The sequence below is a fragment of the Dermacentor albipictus genome, chromosome 4, assembly GCF_038994185.2.
Source record: "Dermacentor albipictus isolate Rhodes 1998 colony chromosome 4, USDA_Dalb.pri_finalv2, whole genome shotgun sequence".
NCBI classification, from domain to species: domain Eukaryota; kingdom Metazoa; phylum Arthropoda; class Arachnida; order Ixodida; family Ixodidae; genus Dermacentor; species Dermacentor albipictus.
Window position 1 is genome coordinate 91,041,175 of NC_091824.1, and position 24,117 is coordinate 91,065,291.

Consider the following 24,117-nt stretch of genomic DNA (forward strand, 5'->3'; position numbering starts at 1 on the left):
TTTACAATTAGTTGAAATCAGAAAAGAAACAATTTATGATAATTCAAAGGGAAGCTCTTTACTTTTCGAAGCGAGATCAGGATGTCTTAGAACACGCACCTATAAACCGAGATATAGGAAGGAAGAAGAAGCATGTGCTTGCTATTGCAAAGCTAGGGAAATGTTTTAATAGAATGTGAAGACATCTGCCCAGCGGTCAATTTAGGCACCACTGGCCTCCTTGAAACCCTTGGGTTCAGCGAGAGCAGAGGAAAAGTAAACATGTCCACAATAGAGATTAGTAAGAGGCGATTGGAAGATTGGTGGATGAAAAGTAGGGAAACTACAAAAAACGGAGACGTACAAAAGCAAAGTTCACAATATATAGGGGTCAGGAAATTTGGTTGTGCATGGAGTTCATCGTGTTTTTTTCTTTTTTTTTTAAACCTAGATAGCACATTAGGCAGTATAATAGCAAGAGCTTGGTGGCGCAAGCCACCGCCCAGTTCCAAAGGGGTTGCTCGCAACATCCATCCATCCATCCATAGCTATAGTGGTCAAGGTCAGTGTCCTGGAGGAAGATTATAACAAGATCGAGTGACTTAGTGGCGAACGAAATATTTCCAGCGCTGCTCGAAGGTCCGAGTACGCCGTGCAACTCAAAAAAGGATGACCCATCAGGTAAGTTCCCAGTGGAGCAGGTAAGACGGGACGCAATCCGGCAAGTTGTTCGCACAAAGCATGTCATTTATTTGGTTTGCTTTCCAAAGCACAACCTGACATACGTACTTTTGTCTTCTTGAGAGTCGACACGCGCTTGGATAACGTATAATGTCGCCTGTCAGTGATTGCGAAAGTTTTGGGGTCAGTGGACTCCCATATGCGGGAGCCATTTTTCCTTTGATGCGGCCATTGACGAGCCCACTCAATTGATGCTCACCGTAAGCGTTTCCACACAGATATGCACATGTCGCTATTCAAGCGAGTGCGAAGCCACACAAGCTAGCAAATAGCTATACACAGTATGGTGCAAGTGCGTTCGACCACCGGGCGCGCCAACGCCCAAGGGTAGTGACGTCAATTTGTCACCAGCTGTCACCTTCAGACATGCCATGGAGCGTAGCACTTTCAGTGCGCTCTTATTGGAAGAATCAGGGATGCCGAACTTTACTAAAGGAACTTGTTGGTGGTCACACTTCCAGTTCAATGTTGTCACAGCTACTGATTCACCAGTAGACCTGCTGTTCTTTTTTTAATTAGTAGTGATTCAGTGATAAAGCTTCGGAATGTATTGATTTTTGGCGTCGTCCACAAAAAACGTTGGCGAAATTTACTGTTTATTTCAAATGTTATACTTTATTCTACTGCTACTTTTTCTGTAGATAACTGCTAAATTACGATCGCCTTTTACTGCACACGAGCTTGGAGTAATATGTTCATCTGGTTTTTCATTTTTTTGCTAAACCACAGTCGAAAACACAATAAACACTTGAAACTTCAGGCGCCAGATGTCATCCGAGGCCTTTTTAAAGTTGGTTTGAAAGTTGGAACAAGACGTCCTTTCAGTAGTTATCGTATCAAGATTAGCTGTGCACCGTGTTGTTTTTCAAACAATCCACTGCGCCATGAATTTTGGAGTTTAATATTGTATTGGGGTACTGGCTTCACAGATCACACATTACAGAACTAACAAGAAGCACTGGATGCGTGATGGAAACAATTTCGTTTAAAACACCACTTTCGTCAGCATAAGAATCTCCTGATTGCTACTGATTTTTCGAACAGGAATATACTGCTATATTTTCATGGCCTGACAACACTGTTCCAATTTCACACGTTGGGTTCATGGAGACTTGTCGCGTTTCTTTCGCCCTCCGTGATTAGATTGCTACTAGGAACGTCGGTCGTTCCCTCAAAACTTGCCTGTCGATTCGATGCGAATAAATTATTTTGAGAGGAAGTGGGGCCTCCAACTGGCCTGATTTTCACTTAAACCGAAGAAACTAGGTACCGCATATAGTGTCTGATGGTCATGTTACGTCGTGCGAAATAAAAGCTACCCATGAGCTGTCGATCAGAAGTAAGTACGCAATGGGTCATAAGTATGAAATATGGAATCATAATGAATACACGAGTGTGCAACCGTACCACGTCCAAGTGACACGTGGAGATCACCGACGACGTGATCGCAGCCACATTATTTGAACATAGACGGCTACTGCCAGCGCTGGCATTAATATAACTTTATCAGGCACGCTCGTGCAGCGGAAGATATAATTAGACGTCTGTTCGTTACACGCAGTTACGGGCTAATTTAGTTGAGATATCGGAGAAAAATGTTTTTTGAATGTCCCGCCATTTGTCAAGCGACTGAAGCGCCAGTATCTTGAGCTCAGGCTTACAGTTCTTGCTAAAGTATCAAAACTATAATGCACTCTAATTATAATTTGACTTTTTGATTTAAAGTGACTTATTTTATGTCAAGACTGTTTTTAGTGCTGACGTTTCTTTTCGTGTTTGCTAGGCTTGTTTTGGCTTTATTCGTTAAAAGATATAGTGAACTAGAATACTCTCTAGTGGCGCGAGCGGCGAGGCGCAGGCGAGCCGTTTTCTAACTGACGCCATGAGATGGCGCCACCGCAACTTTTCATAGGCACAGGAATTCGCGTAGTTTTGAAAAGGTCGTCTGTCATCTTGCGTTTTTCATCTCATTTACTAATAAGAATCGCTCATTTATTACTTCTTGCTGTTCTCCGCCTGTCAGTTACAGTGACTAGGCTTGTTAATTATTGAAACGCGTCCGAAAACCACGTACCTAAGCAAGGATACAACATTCCTACTGTCGCGTCGTCTGCTAAACTCCGACTTGCAGAGTGATTTTTTGGCGCAAAACACCATCGCAGAATGACAAGCGGTCAGCATGACATACAGAGCAAATTATTTGCGCGACCATTGCTGTGGTTTGAAGATCAAGACCCGAAAGCAATGCCATTTAGTGTGTGTACTCACAGCCATTTATTGTCCACACACTTTCAGAAGTAAACCGTTTAAGCTAAATTTTATGCGGCATTTTGAGCTCATATATGGCTCAGAGAAGTCAATGGTCTTGTAAATATGATCGATTTACCGCTATGATGTGTTTTTGTGTTGTTTTTGATGTAGTAATAATTATAAAATTGATGTCACAGCTATGTACACATGAACACCATATGAAGCTTTTATTTACAACTGACTTCAGTGCAGAAATGATCGGAAAAAAATCTTGTTTGCAAAAATCCACAACTTCCCTGCCATTGCCTTGTTCAGCACCTACTCAATTTAAGGTGCTTTGACGCCTGCCGCTTGCTGTCGCTGGCTCGATTAATGCTCTTCGTGGAAAAATGCAGACGAGTAGACGACTTTATGCTGAAGACGCAGAGTCCGTTGCTGCATGTTGCTGCCTGAAGTTTCACCGTCAAGTTCGGTAACACCTGCCTATATTCATCATCCGTCATTGCTCCCTTGCAAACACAAGTTGCTTCGGCATCCTGCAGTACAGCTGCTGCGTCGCCAACAGAGGCAACTGTTTTTTCTGTGCACATCACTCCTTGGTAATAAATGTCAGCACAAACTTTGCCTCCGACAGGCCGACAGGCTTGAAAACCACAGCTCGCTCATGCGTAATCACAAGCCTTGCTTGCATTTTCAAAGAAGACGTCGCAAAAATTAACCCGAAACGTTCGTCCTCGAAGCGGCACCAGCTCGTCGAAGGAGCGAGTCCACGGAGCGCCTGAAACGAGAAAGGCGAGGATTCTGTAGCAGCCAGCTCTCCCGGCTCTTGATGTTCGTTGTCAGCGCTGTTCACGTCCTGACACGGCTTCTTGCTTCGTGGTGGAATTGTTTGACAAGCAGATCTTTTCCTTTCAGTCCTCTGTTTAGGGGTTTCAACAGAGGTAGGCTGGACACCCAGGCAGCAGCGTCGGAATGGCACCGGGAGCTAACGACGGCTTGCCTCTGGGTATACGCACTTCAACGCCGTCGATTACGTGAACGTAGTCGCGCAATATGAGGTGGGCTTCAAAATGGTGCTCACACACTGCTGATAGTTCCGTGAGGCTCTTGTCGTCCCTTCGCATGTTCCGCTCCCACTTCCCTCGCAACTCGTCGTCGCGGCAAACAACGATGCTTCAGGCGCGCCCGAGTAGCCGGTGCGGCAGCCTGGCGCAAAACAGTGGGAATCAGTTCTTCTTTTCGCCATAACTTCGTTAAATTCCCTGACACTGATGCTACATAGTTCCTGCTCACTGCTATCCCTACTTAACAGCAAGATACGAACGCCAAAGTAAAATTAACTGCGTGACAGCGCGCGCGCGAAGCGAGCTAAATCACACACCGCATTGCCATGTGCTGCCAACGCGCGCGCCGGAGGCTAGGAAAAGGCGCAGCAGCGCCCCTGGCGGCCGTCAGTGTCAACTCGCTTCAGCCGAGCTGGCCCCAGCAGCCACCGGTCGCGCCACTAGAAAGTATTCTAGTTCACTATAGTTAAAAGTCAGGCATACTTCTGGGCCTTCTGAGAGGTAGAAATACAGAGGCTAACCTTCTAGCCTCTATAGTAGAAAAGAAGTGAAAAAGACTTTATTTTGTGACGAAAGTAGAGAAAAAGAGAACGTTGCCCTTCCCGCTCAGCCGGCTCAGCTGCTTTGGCAGTTGCCGTGGTTGCCACCAATCGCTCTCGTGTTGAAGTGAGGGTGTGACTGTAAGCGCTGCGTGTGTATTTGTTCTTGCTGTTCTGCACACTCTGGTGTTGTCGTCGCGACAAGGCGAAACGCATAGCGCAGCAGTGGTGCCCGAGAAATGACATCCTAAACAGGCCGAGTTTCTTGTGTAATGCGAAAATGACAACCGCCGAAGAACCGAAGGTAGTCGACGCAAAAGTTGTTTTGCTTGGAGCGCTAGGTCAGTTTCATTTCATTTCTCCGTCAGCTACTGTGGCGCTTTCACACCTTTTAGCTCCTTTGTTTCGGTTGTGGCGCGGTGAGTTTGCTTTGTCGGTGCGCGTGCTTAGTGATCGATTTGTAAGCGCTTACGCGTACATTATTCATACGTTCAAAAGTTCGCGAGGGCATGTACCGCGATGCCAGGATGAACAGCCTTTCGTCAGTAGCGCGAAAGCGGTGTGCTTCTTTGTTCGTGCGTGTGTGCGTTTGTGCGCGCGTGCGTGCATGTGCGTAACAGTTGGCGATAATTAAATGACCCAAGCACGAACGACTTCACTAACGTTGAAAACACGGATTTGCGGATACATTGCTATGTCTGTTCTGTAAACTTTTGAAGTAGCACATTTCCTCCATATACTGTGTAATTTTTTTTACATGGCATGAACGATTCTCAAATTGGATATGTTTGCCTTCGTTTTCAGGGGTTGGTAAAACAAGCATCATTACAAGATATTCTCAAAAGAAGTTTGTTGGCACGACGTCGCCAACAATAGGGGCCTCCTTCACAACCCTTAGAGTGTAAGTGCTCCCAATTCATTGACTTCAGCCTTTATACGCACACTTGTGGCCCCCTGTGTAAGCTCTGTCGTTATATTAATGCCGTATGTAAGAGACTACAAAATAAAGTGGACGCTACATAAATGAAGTTGAGCAGATAACTGTGCCCCACTGCTGTGCAAAGTAAACATGCAAAGTACATGTGTCCCATTCGATGGCAGTTTAAGGAGAATATGCGTTCCTGTTCCCAATACCTGTTTCAAGTGCAGAACTCTGGTAATGTGTTCAATGGGAAGACAGGCAAATCCTACTGGCACTCAAGTGACATTTTGCCTTAAAACACACACACACACATAATTATATGCAGAGAGACATCAGACTGCTTGCTTTTGCATTATTTTAAGGGCTTAGCCATTGCTTTCATTTGCTTCTTGCTTGTAAGGTGCTGTTTAGCTGATATGAACTTACAAAGCTGCCAGTTTAGGTACACTACTACATAGAAATCACTAACTTGAGCATATCAAGCTTCTTTGCTGCCTCTATTTCAACGCCACTACAATTGAGTTCCTGCATGAATGTTGCACTCTTTCAAACAAAACCACTACTTTATTTTAGAATGAATGCCTTGATCTTCAATTACATAGCAAGATATGCTGTCTCTCGACTCAGTGAAGTGATAAGTGTAGAACAGGTTTAAACATTAGGTTTTCAGTATGTTCACCATTATGCTTTCATAAGTTGGCACAAGTTCTCTTGCACTGCATGGCTACAATTAGAGCTAAAAGCTTGACATTGCATGCATCTGAATGTGTGGTTGTGAGTCCTAGTTTTTTTCTGTTGAGGCACTGTTCTTAGTTTCCAAATAAAAATTATATTTTGTAACATACATTGGTTTCATTTGTGGTTGAATGATGCTGCTGTTTCTTTTCATCTACAAGATTCAGAAATGTTCTAACAGAAGAACCAAATAGCAACAGAAGTGAATTTGAAAGGATGTTGGGAGGGAGAAAGTTTGGTTAGGTTAATACATTGAACTTATGAAATTACAAATAAACTAGTATTGCCATAGCGTTGCCTTTGTTTAGCACAAAGAACGTAAAGAAAGAGTTGAATGACAACATTGCATTGACTTTCTTACCCCTACTTCCCATAATGTGAGATATTTTAATCTGTCTTGCAGATGCAATGTGAATGGTTAATAATAAAAAAAGTATCTTAGCCTGCAAAAATAATTTTAACTCCTGAGTTTAAATTCAAACTTTAAATTTGGGGCTCTGTATCATTTCTGGTGAGTGGTAATGGCATTAATATTATTTTAAGCTTCCATATTTGAAAATTTTGTTTTTACAAGCTGCTTGTGGCATCCACATGGGTTTCAAATGTAAAATTTTGCAGGGAGGCTGTTCTATATATACACTACCTAGCATGAGGCTTCTGGCACAAAATGTTATTGCACTTGATCTTTAAACATGAAATGTTTGCTCATGCTTATCTCTGCTCTTTGTAAGATAATGATCTGGTCCACTGAAATAGGTCATTCGTCCATTCTGCAACACCCTGTTTTCCCAGCAGTGTGTGCCTGGACTTGTGAACAGCTCTCTTACACGCTTGTGCCACTTCTCATAACACAAATTAGTATTCTGTGATTTTTTGCCACAAATATTTAAGTATATTCCCATTGAATGAGTCTGATTGTCTAAAATTAAAATGTAAGGTCCCTATTCTTGCCTTGAGCCTGAAATACTAATTTAAGTCATTTCTGGCATCTTCAACACATTTTTCTTTTTTACCAATTGCTGGATCATTTGTGCCTAGTAGTAATAGTAAATGAAAGCACAGCTCACCAATCTATCCTTGTTTGTTGATACAGATGACAAGTGAATTACATGGATACATAACTCTATCTTCCTTGGTTTCTTTTTTTTTTGCAGTTGTTATTGCTGTCATGTAGCAGTCCAGGGTATGTTTATTGCTTGAGTCATGTCACATGCTTGGTGAAACGTGCAGGAACACTTCTGGACTATCCTTCAACAAACAGTGTTTTGTTGCTACTGGCCAAACATATTTTCAGAAAAACAACGTCCACAATAGAGAATGTTTATCCCAATTTTAATATTAAGCATCCCTGACAGAAAAAATAAATTGCGTTTTGTAGCCTTTCCCATTTCTCTCCATTTTTTCTTAATGTGTCTTTACTTCTTCCAGGAGTGTGGAAAATGCCAGAGTGAGGATTCAGCTGTGGGACACAGCAGGCCAGGAAAGATTCAGAGCAATGGTAAAGTTTACTGTTTTCTTTTTGTATTACAATATCGGGTCTGACATGCAATGGCTTCAATTTGTTATACGTACTGCATAGTAGCATTGGTGCCAGACCAGTGACCAATAGCTTCAGGTCAACTCTTTGAAGCAAAGCGGTTAGCATGAAGATCACTCTTTTCTATCTGTTCCATGGGGATATATCTTCTTCCCTTGTTGGTAATCTGTCCTATATATTTTTAAACCATATTGTTCTTCACTGCAGATAGCATTAAAAGGACACTAAAGAGGAGCATTTTATCAGTTTAACCTGATAACATATTCCTTCAAAACTCTGTATTTGTTAATTTTTGCAGCAGTAGGTCGGTTATTAGAAGGGAAAGAAAGAAAGGTCCAATTACTAGTTTTTAAGTTTCTTGCTTAAAGGCACGCTCAAGTAAAATGTCAAGTGAAATTGAAAGATTAGGCTTCTGTAATAAATTCGTAACTCGTTACAGAAACTGAGCTTTTGTAAAGATCACGAAGAAAATGGAAAATCACAGCGGCACCACCTGTTGTGAACTGCGGTACCTCTGCTGTGACGTCAGCGCTGGCCGATTCACACAGAGCGCCACAGAGATAGGTCATGTGTCGGTTATGTCATCTCGTTCGTTTTGGCATGGGCGGTTCAGATTGAGCAGCAGCACAGGATCTTTGATGCAATTTTTCTGCTCAACAAAGTGGTATATTTGCACACAGAAAATTATGGCAAACTTCTGGGTGAGTAATATACTGATCTAGCTCAACTTATTATTATTATTATTATTTTTTTAGTGTCACTTTAAACCGCAGCACCAGTACATCAAGTTATGTACCTCATCACCAGTACCAGCACCAGTACATCAAGTTAAGTTATCAGGTGTTATGTCAAGGATTGCAAGGCACCTTTATTTGTTTTTGGGCAGTTGTGACTCTCTCAAACATTTTGATGCTTGCCAAATGCAGTCTTTGGCTTCCTTAGAATGCAGTGTGCTAGGTCCGAGCAGACGTCATTAAAATTAAAAAGGAAAGCTGATGCAGGAACTTCAAAGCAGTGTAGCCACTCATCTTTAGTTTTCGCATATTATCTGGCTTATGAAGTCTCCTGTTGCAGTAAAAGGGACTTTTCTCTTCCCTCTTTCTCTATCTCCCTCTCTCTTTCTTTTTTAATTATATGTGTAGTCTACTGATAGAGCTCAAATACTTTTTCTGTTCTGTTTTCTTTTAACTTTGTAGCTTTACAGTGATGCTTTTGGTAAGAGCAAATTTTCCTAGCTCAACAAAGGCCCTCAATCTTCACATACATCCGAGTGTCAAGGTAGTGTAGAAGGCGCTGAAAGAATAATGACCATTGCGAGTAACAGGAATACGCAGGGGCTGCCTTGTTGCTCGCTGTTTGAAGAACAAGAAATACCCGTTAGGGGCAGAGTTTTGATTCAGGGATCCAGGCCAGCATCACAGTTACATGTGTTGACCACCTCAAACCTTTTGGTCCCTGTCAGAGGAAGCCTTAATCAGGGGTCACAATCATAAGACGCCTATTGGCAATGAATACAATACAAGGAAAGCATAGGGCATATTACTTCTTTTTTTTTTATTGAAATGTTGAAATGATTATAAGTAGTAAGCAGCTAAAGTGGACGAAATAACTTGCTGCAGGTTAGATAAGAACCCATGTCTTCGCATTACATGCGCAATGCCCTTACTAATTGAGCTACCCCGAGCCGTTTTCCCATCCATTTTCTTGGGCATTATGTGTGTGCTAGATCTTGCCCTGGAAGTGTTAGCCTGCTCGATAACTCATGGTTATAGCAGTAGATGTAGAACATCCTGTCTACCAGTCATGTAGCATGTGGACTTCAGAGGCAATTGAACCGTCGTATACCACCTGAAGGCTGCCAGGGTCAATACATCCACTATACGATCAACGTGAAGAAGGGGAACCAAGGGGCCCAATTTTTGTTAGTCACAATCTGATCAATGGGATCTGCAGTCATGTGAAGTTTAGTAATGATAAAGTAAAGGGTAAAGAAAGTGGAACCTTTGGTAGAAAGCATATTCTACATTCGCCACCATTGCCGTGAGTAATGGCACTGGCTAACACTCCCTGAGATAGATGTAGGACGCACATAGTACCCAAGAATGTGAGTGGGAAAGCAATGCTGCGGTACCTCAATTGGTAAGAGTACCGCACGCATAATGCAACGACAGGAATTCTGACCCCGCCTGTGGCAAGTTGTTCTTTTGTCTACTTTCATTTTCCTTTACTTTATCATTTCTACATTTAAGTTAGTAAAAATAAAAACAGGAAAGTTACCCTATATTATCCTTGATTTCATTGTCTTTTGGCTTTATATGATTTTGACTAACAATGATCGGGACCTTCAGCTCCCCCCCCCCCTTTTCTTTTTTTTCTTTTTTTTTGTTCTTAATCAGTGGTGTTCTCCTAGCCTCTCTTACCATTCTTCTTTCTTTCTTTTTTCTTTTCTTTTTTTTCATTGGCATTCAGTTTTCTCGTGGAAACAGACTTCTGTACATAAAAACGCTTAACAATAAATCCCCCTGCAGTTCTGCGTGAACCAAGAGTACAATAAGGAGTAGCTGTTGTTGTGCCTTTTAACACTTTCGGGACCAGCCCATAGGCCATCGATCCTATATGATCGACGGTTTTGCGCGCACTGCCCCGTTCAAATTTCCGCGCGCTTGGACATGTAGCTCCATCTAGGAGGTCGTCAGGAACTAGACTCTCGGTTTCGGCATAGTTTCTTTCATTTCCAGCAGGTGGCGACACGCGAGAGAGAATTTTCTCGATTGCGGCGGCGGCGGACGCAGTGGAAAATGGCGTCGTGCTCGCGTCCGGTCGCTCGAAAAGAACGCCGTCAATCGCGCGATTCCGCTGCTTCGGCAACGGATTTTTTTGATGAACCGAGCAGCGAAGAGTCTGAAGACGACTTCGGCAGCTCCGATTTTATTTCGGACTCCGATTCGGATGATGATGAGCCACGGACTTCATCTAGTAGCCGAAGGTGAGCATAGTTCCACATTCATTTCTTTCTGGAGTAGGTGAACGGGCTCGCTATATGTTCTCATTATTTTATCTTTACTTGATAGGGTCTCAACAAGCTACGGCAATGATCTGCTGCCGCCAGCGCAGAAGCGGATTGAGTTTTCGCCGCGACGGGAACCTGGCGTGTACTTGGACGCAGAAGTGGGCGTGGCGCTCAGAAGCGGATCAAAGAAATTCTTGACTGCTCTGGACTTCTTTCTTCTGTTTTTCTCGATGAATGTGATCGAAACAATTTGTGACAACACGAACAAGTATGCTTGGACTCACATTTTGGAAAAACCAACGCATGCTTGTTCCAATGGGTCTTGGGAAGAAGTCACCCCAAGTGAAATGCTAAAGTTTATCGGACTCGTAATTTACATGGGCGTTGTGAAGGTTCCTCGGCTGAAGCTGTATTGGAACGTAGGAGATCTGTACAGCGGTCTGCTCCCACCACGGATCATGCGGCGACGCCGGTTCATAGCTCTACTCGCAATGTTGCAAGTTGCAGACTTGGACGATGTCACTCAAAGTTCAAGAGGAAAGCTCCGATACATGTGGTGGCTCCTGCAACACATGAACGAAGTGTCAGCGAATCTTTTCCAGCCACATCGCGATCTTTCCGTGGATGAGCGCATGGTGAAATCGAAAGGGCGGTCAGGCATCCGACAGTATATCAAAGATAAAGTAACAAAATGGGGTTACAAGCTGTGGGTCCTAGCTGACCCTGGCACCGGATATACTGTGCAGTTTAGTGTGTATACCGGTAAGCGTGAGCAGCCAGGGCCCCATGGCTTAGCTTTCGACGTAGTTTGCCAGCTGTGTCACAGATATCTTGATCAGGGCTACAGGATCTTTATGGACAATTTTTACACTTCTACTAGCCTGTTCAGTCATCTTCTCAGCCGAAAAACATTGGCTTGCGGAACCACACGCAAGGATCGCCGAGGATTTCCTGCCGAACTGAAGGATGCACGGTGGGAAAAAAAAGCTCGACGTGGCGACATTCGATGGTTGCGCGATCAGAACATCCTGTACCTTCAGTGGAAAGACCGGCGTGTTGTCAACATGATGAGCACGGTTCATACTGCAAATGACACGGTCACCGCAAAAAGAAGGGAAAGAAGGCAAAACTCCTGGACTCAGATATCTATAACAAAGCCTCTGCTGATCCATGATTATAATGCTGGCATGCTAGGCGTAGATAAATCGGATCAAATGATTGGATATTATAATGTTCTCATGAGAAGCGTACGGTGGTGGAAGACTCTGTTCTTCCACTGCATCGATATTGCATGTGTGAACAGTTTTGTACTCTTCCAAGCTCACCGCACATTGCACCCAGAGATTCCTGAGCTGGCACGCACTGCCGGGTTTGACCACCTAGCTTTTAGAGAAGAGCTCATTCGGCAGCTTCTGAATCTTGACGGTGCCAAGCAAGCACACACGCCTCCACCACCCGTCGCAAAACATGCACTCCACAAGCCGGAAAAAGTGGCAAAACGCAGAAACTGCAAGCTGTGCTATGAGCAGAAGAAAATCGAGCTCAAAACTAATGTTTTTTGCAGCACATGCCAAGTTCACTTGTGTTTTACGACTGCCCGGAACTGCTTCGTCGAGTGGCACAAGAACCGTGGGACCTGAGTGGCTGACCACTGGTGCAAGCTAGATTTCACACAAAAAAAAGACAGTTGTAGATACGTGTGCCAAATTTTCACAAGCAAGAAAGGAGGCATTGTAGCACATTTTGTATATCTTGAATTTTTTTTATTATGTTTTTCCACTTGTATATCCATGACTTTTCCAACTTTTTTATGTTGTTCTTTCAGCAAATCTTGAATTTGAGATTTTTTAAAAAATATTATATATCACTTTTAAGTCTAACCTTTCTTTATGCATGAAAGACCATCGAATTAGCTACATTTTGATAAACATTGCAGCAATATAGCGTAATGACTATTCGTAATAAAAAATAATTTTTGGCACCCATCAGAATTGCCTGTTTTTTCCCCGGTCCCGAAAGAGTTAATAGCCGTATGTACCTTAAACACATGGCCATCCTATCATGACTTTGTGAGCATTATGTTTGAAACTTGTGACAGTATTGTACATGTACACTAGCCTAGATGACCGATTTTAATTAAGGTCATCTCCTGATGTTTTGAATCAAGGAACAGACCATGACAGCCATTTCTGTGAAAGATAAGCCGATCTATTTGAAAGCCCTTATAGTGTAAAGTCAGTGGACAAAATTAATGTTCACATGACTGTGACACCTTCCATTCACAGTTGCACTAAATATAATCTCTAGAGCCTAATCGCTGATGGCATGTTTTATGTTTAAAAGTGGAACGCCTATTTGGCACGCTGCCAGACGATATCATATTGCTGGCAACACGGAACTAGATACAAAAGGAAGTTCATGTCAAATATGTTGCTCAATGCTTTGAAATATGCAGCAGGAAGTGCACACATCCTGATTTCTTTTTCTTTCGTTCATAAAGCCACTTTCATGTTTCCTGCTCATTTATTTTTGTAATGCCTAGCCTGACTGAGGCATGCCAGTATCTAAAACACACCAACACCGTTTTTAACATTTTACCAGTCTTCCTTATGCTACAGAGTGCCATAGGAGAAGAGAGCATGCTGCATGCATCCTCAGTTTGTTTTCTTCCTTGCCCTTTTCAAGGTTTCTGAAATGTTTTCATGACACGTCATTTGAGCTTATCTGAGCTAAATGACATCGGTTGTGGAAAAAGAATCTATGACTACGCCTGCTCTTTCCTGACCTCTCACATCGAGACAATAGGCATCGGCACTACGTGCTCAGACGCTTTTCCCATGTCCAATAGAGGTACACCGCAAGGGGTGATACTCTCCCCCCTTCTTTTCAATATCGGCATGAGACACTTTGCGAAAACGCTCAGCGTCATACCCCGGCTGGGGTATGCTTTATATGCAGACGATATTACCCTATGGGCATCCAGCGGCTCGTTAGGATAAAAAGAACAAATCCTGCAAGAAGCAGCAACCGTTGTTGAAACATACACTCGCAGCAGCGGAATGAGCTGCGCTCCCGATAAATAAGAATTTATCGGGATCCGAGGTTGAGGTCATCAAACTCATGAGCCGGTCAACCTCTTTCTAGGAGACAGCCAGATAAGGGAGGTTCAGAAAATGCGAGTCCTTGGACTGTGGCTGCAAAGCAACAAACGAGTAGACCACACCATTAAAACCCTTAGGAATATGGTGAAACGGATCTCCCGTATGATTCGTAGAGTAACTTATCACCGAAAAGGTTTGAAGGAAACAAAGACGATCCGGCTCGTTCAGGCTTTTGTGCTAAGTCGTTTCACATACGGCCTCCCTTTCCAGGGCCCCACGAAAACAGAACTAAAGGCCCTAGATGCGTTGATCAGAACGTCGTACAAAGCGGCTCTCGGCCTACCACAGGGAACTTCTACTGAACGCCTGCTGGCCCTCGGGATTCACAATGACTACTAGGAGCTACGGGCAGTGGTGCTCATACCTCAACAGGAGAGGCTTAGCTTAACCTCCTCTGGCAGAAAATTACTTTGCCACGTAGGTTACCCTACTCGTCTACAGTATGTGGGAGAAGGACACGAATCTCTGCCCAAAGTCCGAAATACCACCGGGGTCGTAGAAGTGCTCAAGCTCGAAAGTTAATGCAGCAATTCGGCGGAAACCCAGATACAGTCTACACAGATGTCACTCAATGTGGTGCTTACAAGTACGCCCTCTCAGTAGCAGGAGCGGCCGCAGATCAAGGGCTTGTGACTTAAGCCACGGCTAGAGTTGCATCTGCAAATAGCGCAGAAGCTTCAGCCATTGCACTAGCTATTAAAACTAAGGACGCTCTGGGACAATCGTCGATAACTCTTACAGATTCCCAAATCGCATGTATACTCTTCCTCACCGGGAGGCTACCACACAGCACCACTCACCTATTAGGATCCAACCTAACGCAGAAGCACATGATCATCTGGTGCCGGGGCCATGCAGGACTCGAGGGCAATGAGAGAGCGGACAGCACAGCTCATGCTTTTGTCAACCGAGCAGCCAACCACTCTGATGAAAACGCCTTCTTACCACAAGGCATCCTTGAGCACCAACGGCGCGAGCGAAAAAAGTACAGTCCACCACACCCTGACCTATCCAGGCGGGACTCTTATGACTGGTGCCGAATACAGGCGCACACATTTCAGTACAGGCCACCCAAAATTAATACACCAAAAATAGCCGGCAAACTTTCCGGAAGGGAGCAGTGGGAGACTTGGCTCGCCAGCGAGGATCGAGAGATACAACTAGCGCTCCTCGACCAGGAACGGCGGACCGCTCAAGCCAGTGAGGCCCTGGACTAGGGGCTCCACCCACTCACTTTCTGAATTTTTTTTTTCTTTTGAATAAACATTTTCACATATATGTCACTGCTAGTGCAACATCGCCTGCATAATGAATGGATATCAGCTGTAATGACTGTCATCATTTGCTGTTTAAACTCTGCCATTTGGAGGTCAGTGGTGTTTACTGCTTAAAGCAGTCTGCCAGGTTTTCCTTCACAAAATCAGTAATTTGTAGTGTATGTGACATTGCAGACTTGCTGTTTGTTTGTTTATTAACTGTAATCGATATGTCTGTATTGAAGCCAAAAGGATTTGCTTTTTGGGGTTTGCAGTTTGGTTTTGTTATCATTCAGATTTAGCTCAGAAATTGCGGTAATTCATTTTTTATTATTTTCCTAACTAATTTGGAAGACTGTGCTGGAAAAAACATCAACTTTGGTCAGAGGACATATTGGTGTCAGTATCCATGTACCGCGCTCGCCCTACAAGTAAGCCATGTACTGAGCTGGTAAAAAAAGATGTGCCCCCACCTTCATTACCAGTGAAATAGGTGAGCAAGAGAACCCAGTGCTGGACACATTAACATAATAAATGTACTGTAATGTGTAGTTTCGATGCAAAGTATATGCACTAGAGAAACCAGTGATAAATAAACATATGTTTCTATAGTTTTCAAAATAAATTCAGAGGTTATTGTCAACAAAAGTCTGTACATTGTGTTAGTTAACATTACACTCAATATAATCCTCTCCTTTCTTTTTTTTTCTTTCCTTTCAATGCTGCAGGCACCTTTGTACTACAGGAAAGCCAATGCTGCCATTCTTGCGTATGACATAACCTCTCCCAGCAGCTATGAAGCAATGAAGCAGTGGGTTAATGGTGAGAGTCGGCCTTTCAAGCCCATTATCTTGAATGACGTGTTGGAATCACTTCAGGGTGGCCTTTAAGAAAGCCTGTGGTGTGTGTAGAGTAATTAGTAAATTGTTTATTTAATAAAAAGAAAGCTGTCTGCAGCAGCTCAACATGTTAAAAGGACAGTGAAGACCGATTTTATTTGGCTGAAAAAGACTTGCTATGAGCATTGAAAATGAAGGCGAGAGTTTCTCAAACATGGTACCTAAATTACACCGCTGGTACTTTAGTATGATGCAATGGACTTCAGAGTGTTTTCACATATTCGAGTCATTTCCACACAGAAAAGTTCTTGAAGTTAGTTAGGTTGAATCCTTGGCTTTTTTAGAATGCTATGTAATCCTTAGTCACTGATATGACTTGTCCTGGGCAGACAGTGTCCAAATCTCATGGCACTATAAGAAGGTAATGCAGGAACTTCAAACCTTTCTTTTTTTTGTTTTTCTTGCTTACCAAGATTCTGCTCATGGTAAGACTGACGTTTCTGTTAGTGCAGACATGTAATTCGACAACCTTTCTTTATTTAATATTACTCTTTTGTGTCACATTAAGGAGCATGACATAATCTAAATATGGGTTGGAAGTTGATGACATTGAATATTTCATTTTACCCCTGATGACATGTCTAGCATAAGTAAGCATTAGTTGTGCATTTATGATATACCAGCATAACATAAACTCATGAATTGCACTTTATGTGCAACTGGGAACATACTACATGCTCAAAGAAAATGTGCGCACCTTGACAAAGGAATATTCTGACTTTGATATAACAAAGCATGTATCACAAGTCCATGCACTGTTAGTGCTCTGAGTGTACTGCAGTTCCCATAGTGGTATGGAAGCTTACCAGCATTCACCAGTGTTACCAAACATTTGTAGGTTGTGATCACGTCATCGCTGCCATATAATTGTCATGCATTCGTTGTCACACCGTCGTAGTCGTTCCATTGTCAGCTTTCCAGCTTACTTATCTGACACTAGTCATGCCGTCGTCATCATACAGGCTTCTTGATGCAGTTGTCGTCATGCCATTGATATCCCATTGTCCTCAACAGTCGTCACCATGCACACATTCGCATACCATTGTCATGATTGCATCACAGTTGTTCAATAGTCCTCATTCTAATTTCGTCATCTGACTCTCGTCATGCAATCGTCCTCATGCCATCGTTATCACACAACGATCATCATACCATTGTCGTCAAGCCATCGTCGCCGTGCTGTCACCTTACCATCGTCATCACTTCAGTAATGTCATCCCATTGTCATGCCATCATTGTCACAATGCCTTCGTCATTTCATCATCATCAATCCTTCATCATACAATCTAGATTATGTCACCATTGTCATTTAATCATCATTGCATCGTCATTAGACAGTTGCTATCATGCATTCATTGTGACACCATAGCTGTCATGTCGTCGTGGTCATGATGTCGTAATTAAGACATTGTCATCCCTTTCTCCTCATACTGTAGTCAGGCCATCATCGTCATTACATTGTCATCATACAGTTGTTTTCATACATTCATTGTTATACCATCATTGGGATGCCATCATGGTCATTCCATTGTCATCATGCCGTCATTTTAACATCGTCATCACTTCAGTAATGTCATCCCTTTGTCATTGCATCGTCATCAATCCTTCTCCGTCATTCTATTGTAATCATGCTGTTGTCATCCAATCGTGATTATACCACCATTGTCATGGCATCGTCGTCGTGCCATTCTCATCATTGCAGCTTCCTCATCTGATTGTTGTCATACCGCCTTTGTTGTCATCCCATTGTCCTCATACCATCATTATACCACTGTTATCGTTTAAGAATCGTCATCTCATTGTCATGCCGTTATCATCATACTGCCTTTGTCGTTCCATCAACATCAATTTTTTTTTTGTCATTTCGTCGGCATCACTGCGTCATCGTCATGTAGTTATTTATGCATGCTCATGGGTGACCTTGGCAAGCAAATGACATAGCAAAGTGCAACAAAACCTGAGTATGTCGGAAATAACCAAAGCAGCAGAATTCTCAGAATGACCGCTAAATATGCTAAATAAACATGACTTCAGAAATGCAGCATGTTGCAGCATTACTCGAATGCTAATCGCATTACCGTGGACAGTTGTCGAGAGAAGAGTTCTGATATAATTTTTGCTTCTGCATCTGTAGCTCAAATAGGTGAGTCATCTCACGTCGACTTGCTGCTACCTCCATGGCATGCAAGGCAGTACAGTTCTAGTGGGCTAGGCATTTCCACTCCCGATCTCAAGCTCGCTGTATTGATTGGGAGTCTAAGGTTCCTGCTTTCACCATGGCAATCCACGATGCTGTGGCTGCAATAGGTTGGTTTGCTGGTTGGTTTGCCTTTGGGGATGGCTCACACCCACTACGTGGGTTGGTTTCCGTTGCCCATGATGTACGGAAGGCAAGGCTATTTGGGGGGCTTAAGGGAACCGTGTCCTTGTGGCACGGCTTTGCATCATTGTGACTGAACTATTCTCTCTCACTGGTGGAAGTGCACACTTCTGCCCATTAAAGCAGCTCCTGGCATGCTGTCGAGGACTGCTCCTGCGAATGGTGCCATCGGCACAAAACTGAGCAACATGGTGTTGCTTGCTCTCTCTCACTTACCTCTCTCACAGCAGGCTGCATGAAACTGAGCAAGAAGCTAAGAAAAGCTAACGCTTCAAAATGATAGTCGTAATGTTAAGAGACAGGAAGACAGTATTGTGGATTAGAGAGCAAATGGGATTATCCAATGTTCTAGTTTACATCAAGAGATAAGAACTGAGTTGGGCAGGCCATGTAATGCATAGTGCAGATAACCAATGGTCTATTAAAGTTTCAGAATGAGTGCCAAGGGAAGGGAAGTGCAGTCAAGGACAGTAGAAAATTAGGCAGTATGATGAAATTAGGAATTTGCAGGCACAACTTGGAAACAGCTAGCGAAAGTCAGGGGTAACCGTAGATGGCTGTAAGAGGCGTTCATCCTACAGTGGCCATAACTAGGACGATGGTGATGATAAAGCTTCAACAGTTACCATACAAAACTTGGGATATGAGGTGTGATGTTTCACGAACACACTAATTACTGTGGCCTTTAGGTGCACCGAGTGCCTGCCAAAGAATTACTGACAATGCGTTTTACAAGGATGTAAAAGCTATGTAACGAGAAAGTCTCTAAAGGCCCCCATTTCTGGGGATGCGTCCCTACATTTAGTAACTCTACACCTTCATCAGTCAGTGTTGCAATTTACTAGGGCTACCAGAAGCAAATGAGAATCGGGTAGAGCAGGTCACAGGAAGGGTTGAATTAGGGTAATACCACTCAGTTTTTCCCAAACACATGGGGGCTGGACCCTCCCGCGTTTGACCGTGTGTGGCTTTGCTGTGTCTGGGGAAAAGGGGATCCTGGGAGTTAAGTCAATGCTTAGTGTTTGGATGCTTTAACTCTTTCGTTACGACGCCTATTCAAATCGATCATCAGTGATCAATACTCTAGATCGCTGATTTTGACGTGTTGGAGCCATTTCTTATCCACTTAAGAGGAAGCTTTAGCTCAGGCCCAACTCCGACGTGACCTATTCAAATACATGTGAAACGCAGAAACGCTTTTCTGAGATAACCCATTGACCAATTTTAATGAAATTTGTTGCATTTGAGAGATACTGGTAAATTCTAGGGACCGTTGGAAGCAGAATTTTGATTTAGGGTCTGAGTTTAATAAAAAGAGTTCAAAAATTTGAACGTTCGACAAAAATAGACGCACAATGTTTACAAATTGATAGCTCTGCATCAAGAACAGATATCGTAGTTCTGTAAATGGCTTCCATTAGATCATTCAAAGGAGACAAATTCAATATGTCAATTAATATCTTACGTGAATTCGTTACGTTGCGTACAAGGGTTCTGCAAAAGCTGTATTTCCAAATTACTAAATTTTTTTAGATTCATGTGACATATAAATTTTGTCCACTTTAGATGTGTTATTAGATGCAATTCACTGCTATCATTTTTCATTGCCGAGTTACAGAGTTGTAAACTCTGTAACACTGCAATGAACACACATGACAAACAGCAAAACACAACTGTGCTCCCTTTGGGATGAATACAAAGCCTGCTTTGCTTTAAGCTTGCGTTCAGCAAGTTAGGAACATATGCAGCATTGACAAAGCATCTGTGTTGTGAACATCACTCTGAACTGAACTGCTAGTGTAACTAAGCCAATAAGAAATTGAGAAGGAAACAGGTGCCCCTTCCTCATTAAGGCACTGCTGGTTGAATCATCAAAGAAATTGTGAGGTGATATAGTGATTGCACTGCAACAATAGTACAGGCCCGACAGAATGTTGACATTGTGCTCTCGGACCTTTTTTCAGGGGGGTGTGATACCTCAGTGCTGCACAATGGGTTATGAGGGACACCATAGTGCAGGGCTATGGTATAGTTTATACCACCTGGAGTTCTGCAGCATGCATTTGATGCACAGTACACAATTGTTTTTGCTTTCTGGCCCCATCGGAATGTGATCGTTGTGGCCAGGGTCAAATCTGCGACCTACGTTGTGCTCGGCAACCCAGTGCCATCGCCACTGGGCCACCGCGGCAGTTACCAACATGTTAAGGCTTGCACTGACCCCGTGTGGGTGTAACATGGGAGGCAGGTATGTCGGCACTTACCCAGGTTCTTCACTTGTGTCAATTTGACTAGGAAGTGTTAACAATCCGCATCACTATTTAACATGTTCCTATGGGTGGGCTGCGCAACCCGGACGAAGGACAAGAGGAAGTACACAATACGAGCGTCTGGGTTGCTCTGCCCACCCATAGGAACACGTTCAATCACCAACTCGCCCAGCTTACCATGTTAATTCACTATTTAAGACCATTTTGTAACTGATGCTGTGGAGAGCTTTAGATGCTGTGCAGGCTACCAGCTTGCACTCTGTCTGGCTCTCATTGTATCTGTCTTGGCTATCTGTGTGATGATGCACATTTAGGTTCTGACATAGTTTCTACTTTCCTGAATTCAAGAGCCTCTTTGTGCATATTGCTTAACACAAGTGAAAAGCTACACTTGGCCAAAGCAATATTTGGTGCTCTCTGGTGCCCGTGCGTGGCTGGCAGTCTCTACCAACTCTAACATCCATCTAATGCTTAGCCTTTTCAAGCAAGTTCATTTTGATGCCATCACCTTAATGATGCTTGACAATTTCGAAAGCATACTGAACGTAACACAAGGGTCGTTTGAGTATTCTTAAACAGCATGTATGCTGAAGTTCAGCTTGTTGATTTGCCAAGACTGAATATGTCAAGGTGCCTTTAGCACATAAAGCACTGCTGACACTCTTGACTCAAGTCTTGTCTTTCCTTGTACAGAGCTGAGGAGAAACGTAGAAGAGGCCATTGTTCTGGTCCTGGTGGGGAACAAGTGTGACCTGTTGCAGCACCGTGCAGTTGACCCAGCTGTGGCTGAAAAGTACGCTCAAGACGTTGGAGCCCTTTTTTTTGAGTGCTCAGCACTCACCAACGCAGGTGGGCTGCAGCTGCAACCACGTACTTGTCATTCGTTTTGATCAAGGCTGTGCCCACAGAGTACTTTGCTGTTGGGATCTGAGTGCCACGTTTTTTGTTTTTCTGTAATTCTTTACCGCAAGGAAAAGCTCACTGTCAAATCCCACTTATTGTGAAAGTTCTTTCAACAGAATTTTATAGTGACAGCTGTTAATGGTTACTCCCTTTAGGTTGCATGGGGTTTGGCAGAACTTGTCATGTTTCTTACCACCATGTTTCCTGGGTAGAAAAAGTCACCATAAAAGAAAGCTCTATTCGTTCCCAGATCCACGATGTAGAAAGAATCATGTCAGCATCGTTATGGTCATTATCATTGTCATTGTTGGGCCGTCATTGCCATCATCATCGTCATCATTGTGCCATTGTTCCTGTCACCACCATTTTCATCATCAGCGTAGCTACTGCTGTTTCGGGACGGCACTTAAGCCTTTCCTTTGAGTTTTCCTCCACGATTTCCTCAATCTGAAAATTTTTTTATCCATATGTAATTGTGTTTTGAACATGCTAATTGTTTTAGTGTGAAGGCTCGAGCCCAGCCAAAGTGCAGTTGTTGTGATGTCCACAATGCTGTGCAAGTTGCCCTAGAGTTCGAAATAGGGTTTATTGTAAGGCAGTTTTATAGTCGCAGATAGCACATCACTTTTTAGAATGCAGCTCTTAGGTGCCTGTTCCTGTGTTGAGGGTCACCATCTCTCAGTGGAACCGAGTGAACGAGCACAGCAAAGGATGAAAGAGCTAACGTGGAGCGCAGTGGGGGATGTAAGACAGTGATAACAAAGAGAGAACAAAGATAACAAAGTGAAGTTAAAGGGTATGGCGAAAGCGTGAGAAGAAAAGCATAGTGCCATGCTACACATGTCGTGCGGCAATGATCGCTGCAAGATGGCGTGGTGCAAGAGTAGCGCCGATCGTCTGTTCACCGATGATGCCATCGATAAGGCATGCGGCAAGCATGTCCACCGATACCATATATGGAATCAAAGCGCTGCATTAGCGGAGGTCTGTCTGCAGCGGCTGCTGTGAATTGCGCCCACGTGTCACCCACGCTCTGCCTCTCGCAATCTCCTGGTTAGAAAAGCAGTCGCATCGCACTTTTCTCCATTTGCAACATACTGCACAAGGCAGATTGTGCGCGCCAACCAATATATCGTGAAATGAAAACACATGTAGAACTGCGCTCAAGTTTCGTATTGGGGAGTATCATAATTGTCGGTGAACTTTTTCTTCAAAATTAACTGCAGCTTCATTCGGAACACGTTTTGTCAGCATATGTATGGTTCAATTTTGCTCTTTATTTGGCTTCCATCATTCTTTTACAGCAATAAAATTGTTCTTCACGACATATTACATTTGTCATAAAGGTTTCAGTACATTGACAGCATTCTGTTAAGTTGGGGTTATGGAAGTAATAAGCAAGAAGCTTCTAGTGTTTGATAAAGGCATTTAAAAAGGGGGCACAAAAAATTTGGGTTTTGCCTGAAAGGCGAAGCATCAGTTGTGAAAGCAAATTAGCAGACGGCCATATGAAATAAGGATAGTACTTTTATCAGCCATACCAACTAGGAAACAATCGCTTGCTAACTGAATTAACAAGCATGGTGTCAGCGCACGCAGGAAACATGAACACATCACACTTGATAACCGTGGACACTCACTGTCAAAATGCTGGCTTTAGGAAGCATGGCAGCAGCAGTGAGGGAAGTTACCTTAATGCTGTCCATTACTTTAATGCAAACTGAGTGCCGAGAACACACAATGCACAACGCCACAACTCGTCGACACACCTAGACTCTGCTCCAACGCAGATCGTTCTCAAGGTACTGCTGGGTGACCGCTTGCAGCAGAAGACTGCGAGAGAGCCGAAATCGTCGGCACCCCTCACATGCTTTCACTCACACATACAGCGCACTGTGCGCGGCGACGGTGTTATGGCCCTTGGACTGTATACGGAACATCATGGCGATGCCAACGGCAGTAATGTGCCTGGTGTGTCCATTTAATTGCTGTCAAAATAAAATTGAGGCTAACTGCCTCGCAACCTGACTTTACAACCTAACTTGTATTTCATTTCTAGTGTAGAGCGCTGGCTTTTGAGGAGAATCCACAGACTGCTTCACTTTATCACAAATATGTTGTCTCCTTTTGAACTCTTTCAGTTGTAACTAGAGCACTTAACCTCTTTATATCCTCATTTTCCACTTCTGCATGGTACAGTGGAAACTACAAAACTGTTACCACAAATATGTCTCTCCACTGTTGCAGTTCTGAGCTCTGTATCCTGCCTTAAGTAACCTTCCCTAAGACAGTGAACAGTGATCTCCCTGAATATGTGTCAAAGGCACCAAATAAAATAAACTGGCACACAGTTCTCGAAACTTCATAATGACACACTCGTACATTGCTAACATCTTATGGGATTTGTATGGCAAGAGATGGTCGTAGTGTGCATCAAGAAAGACAGGTAGGCCCTCGCTGGAGCATACGGT

General features: G+C 43.4%; 1 protein-coding gene across 4 annotated transcripts in view; it reads left to right on the top strand.

The window, feature by feature from the left end:
- The first annotated feature begins 4,451 nt into the window (after positions 1–4,451).
- The window catches only part of LOC135917688 (uncharacterized), a 39,926-nt gene continuing 20,260 nt past the window's right edge, over positions 4,452–24,117 (top strand). The window contains exons 1-5 of one of the 4 annotated variants that reach the window (XM_065451268.2): positions 4,452–4,914; positions 5,378–5,474; positions 7,659–7,728; positions 15,923–16,016; positions 21,437–21,592. In XM_065451268.2, the coding sequence (XP_065307340.1) occupies positions 4,854–4,914; positions 5,378–5,474; positions 7,659–7,728; positions 15,923–16,016; positions 21,437–21,592 (478 nt within the window). In that variant the 5' untranslated portion in view covers positions 4,452–4,853. The remainder of the gene's footprint in view (positions 4,915–5,377; positions 5,475–7,658; positions 7,729–15,922; positions 16,017–21,436; positions 21,593–24,117) is intronic. The other 3 variants (XM_065451269.2, XM_065451270.2, XM_065451267.2) reach the window with 3 other exon arrangements.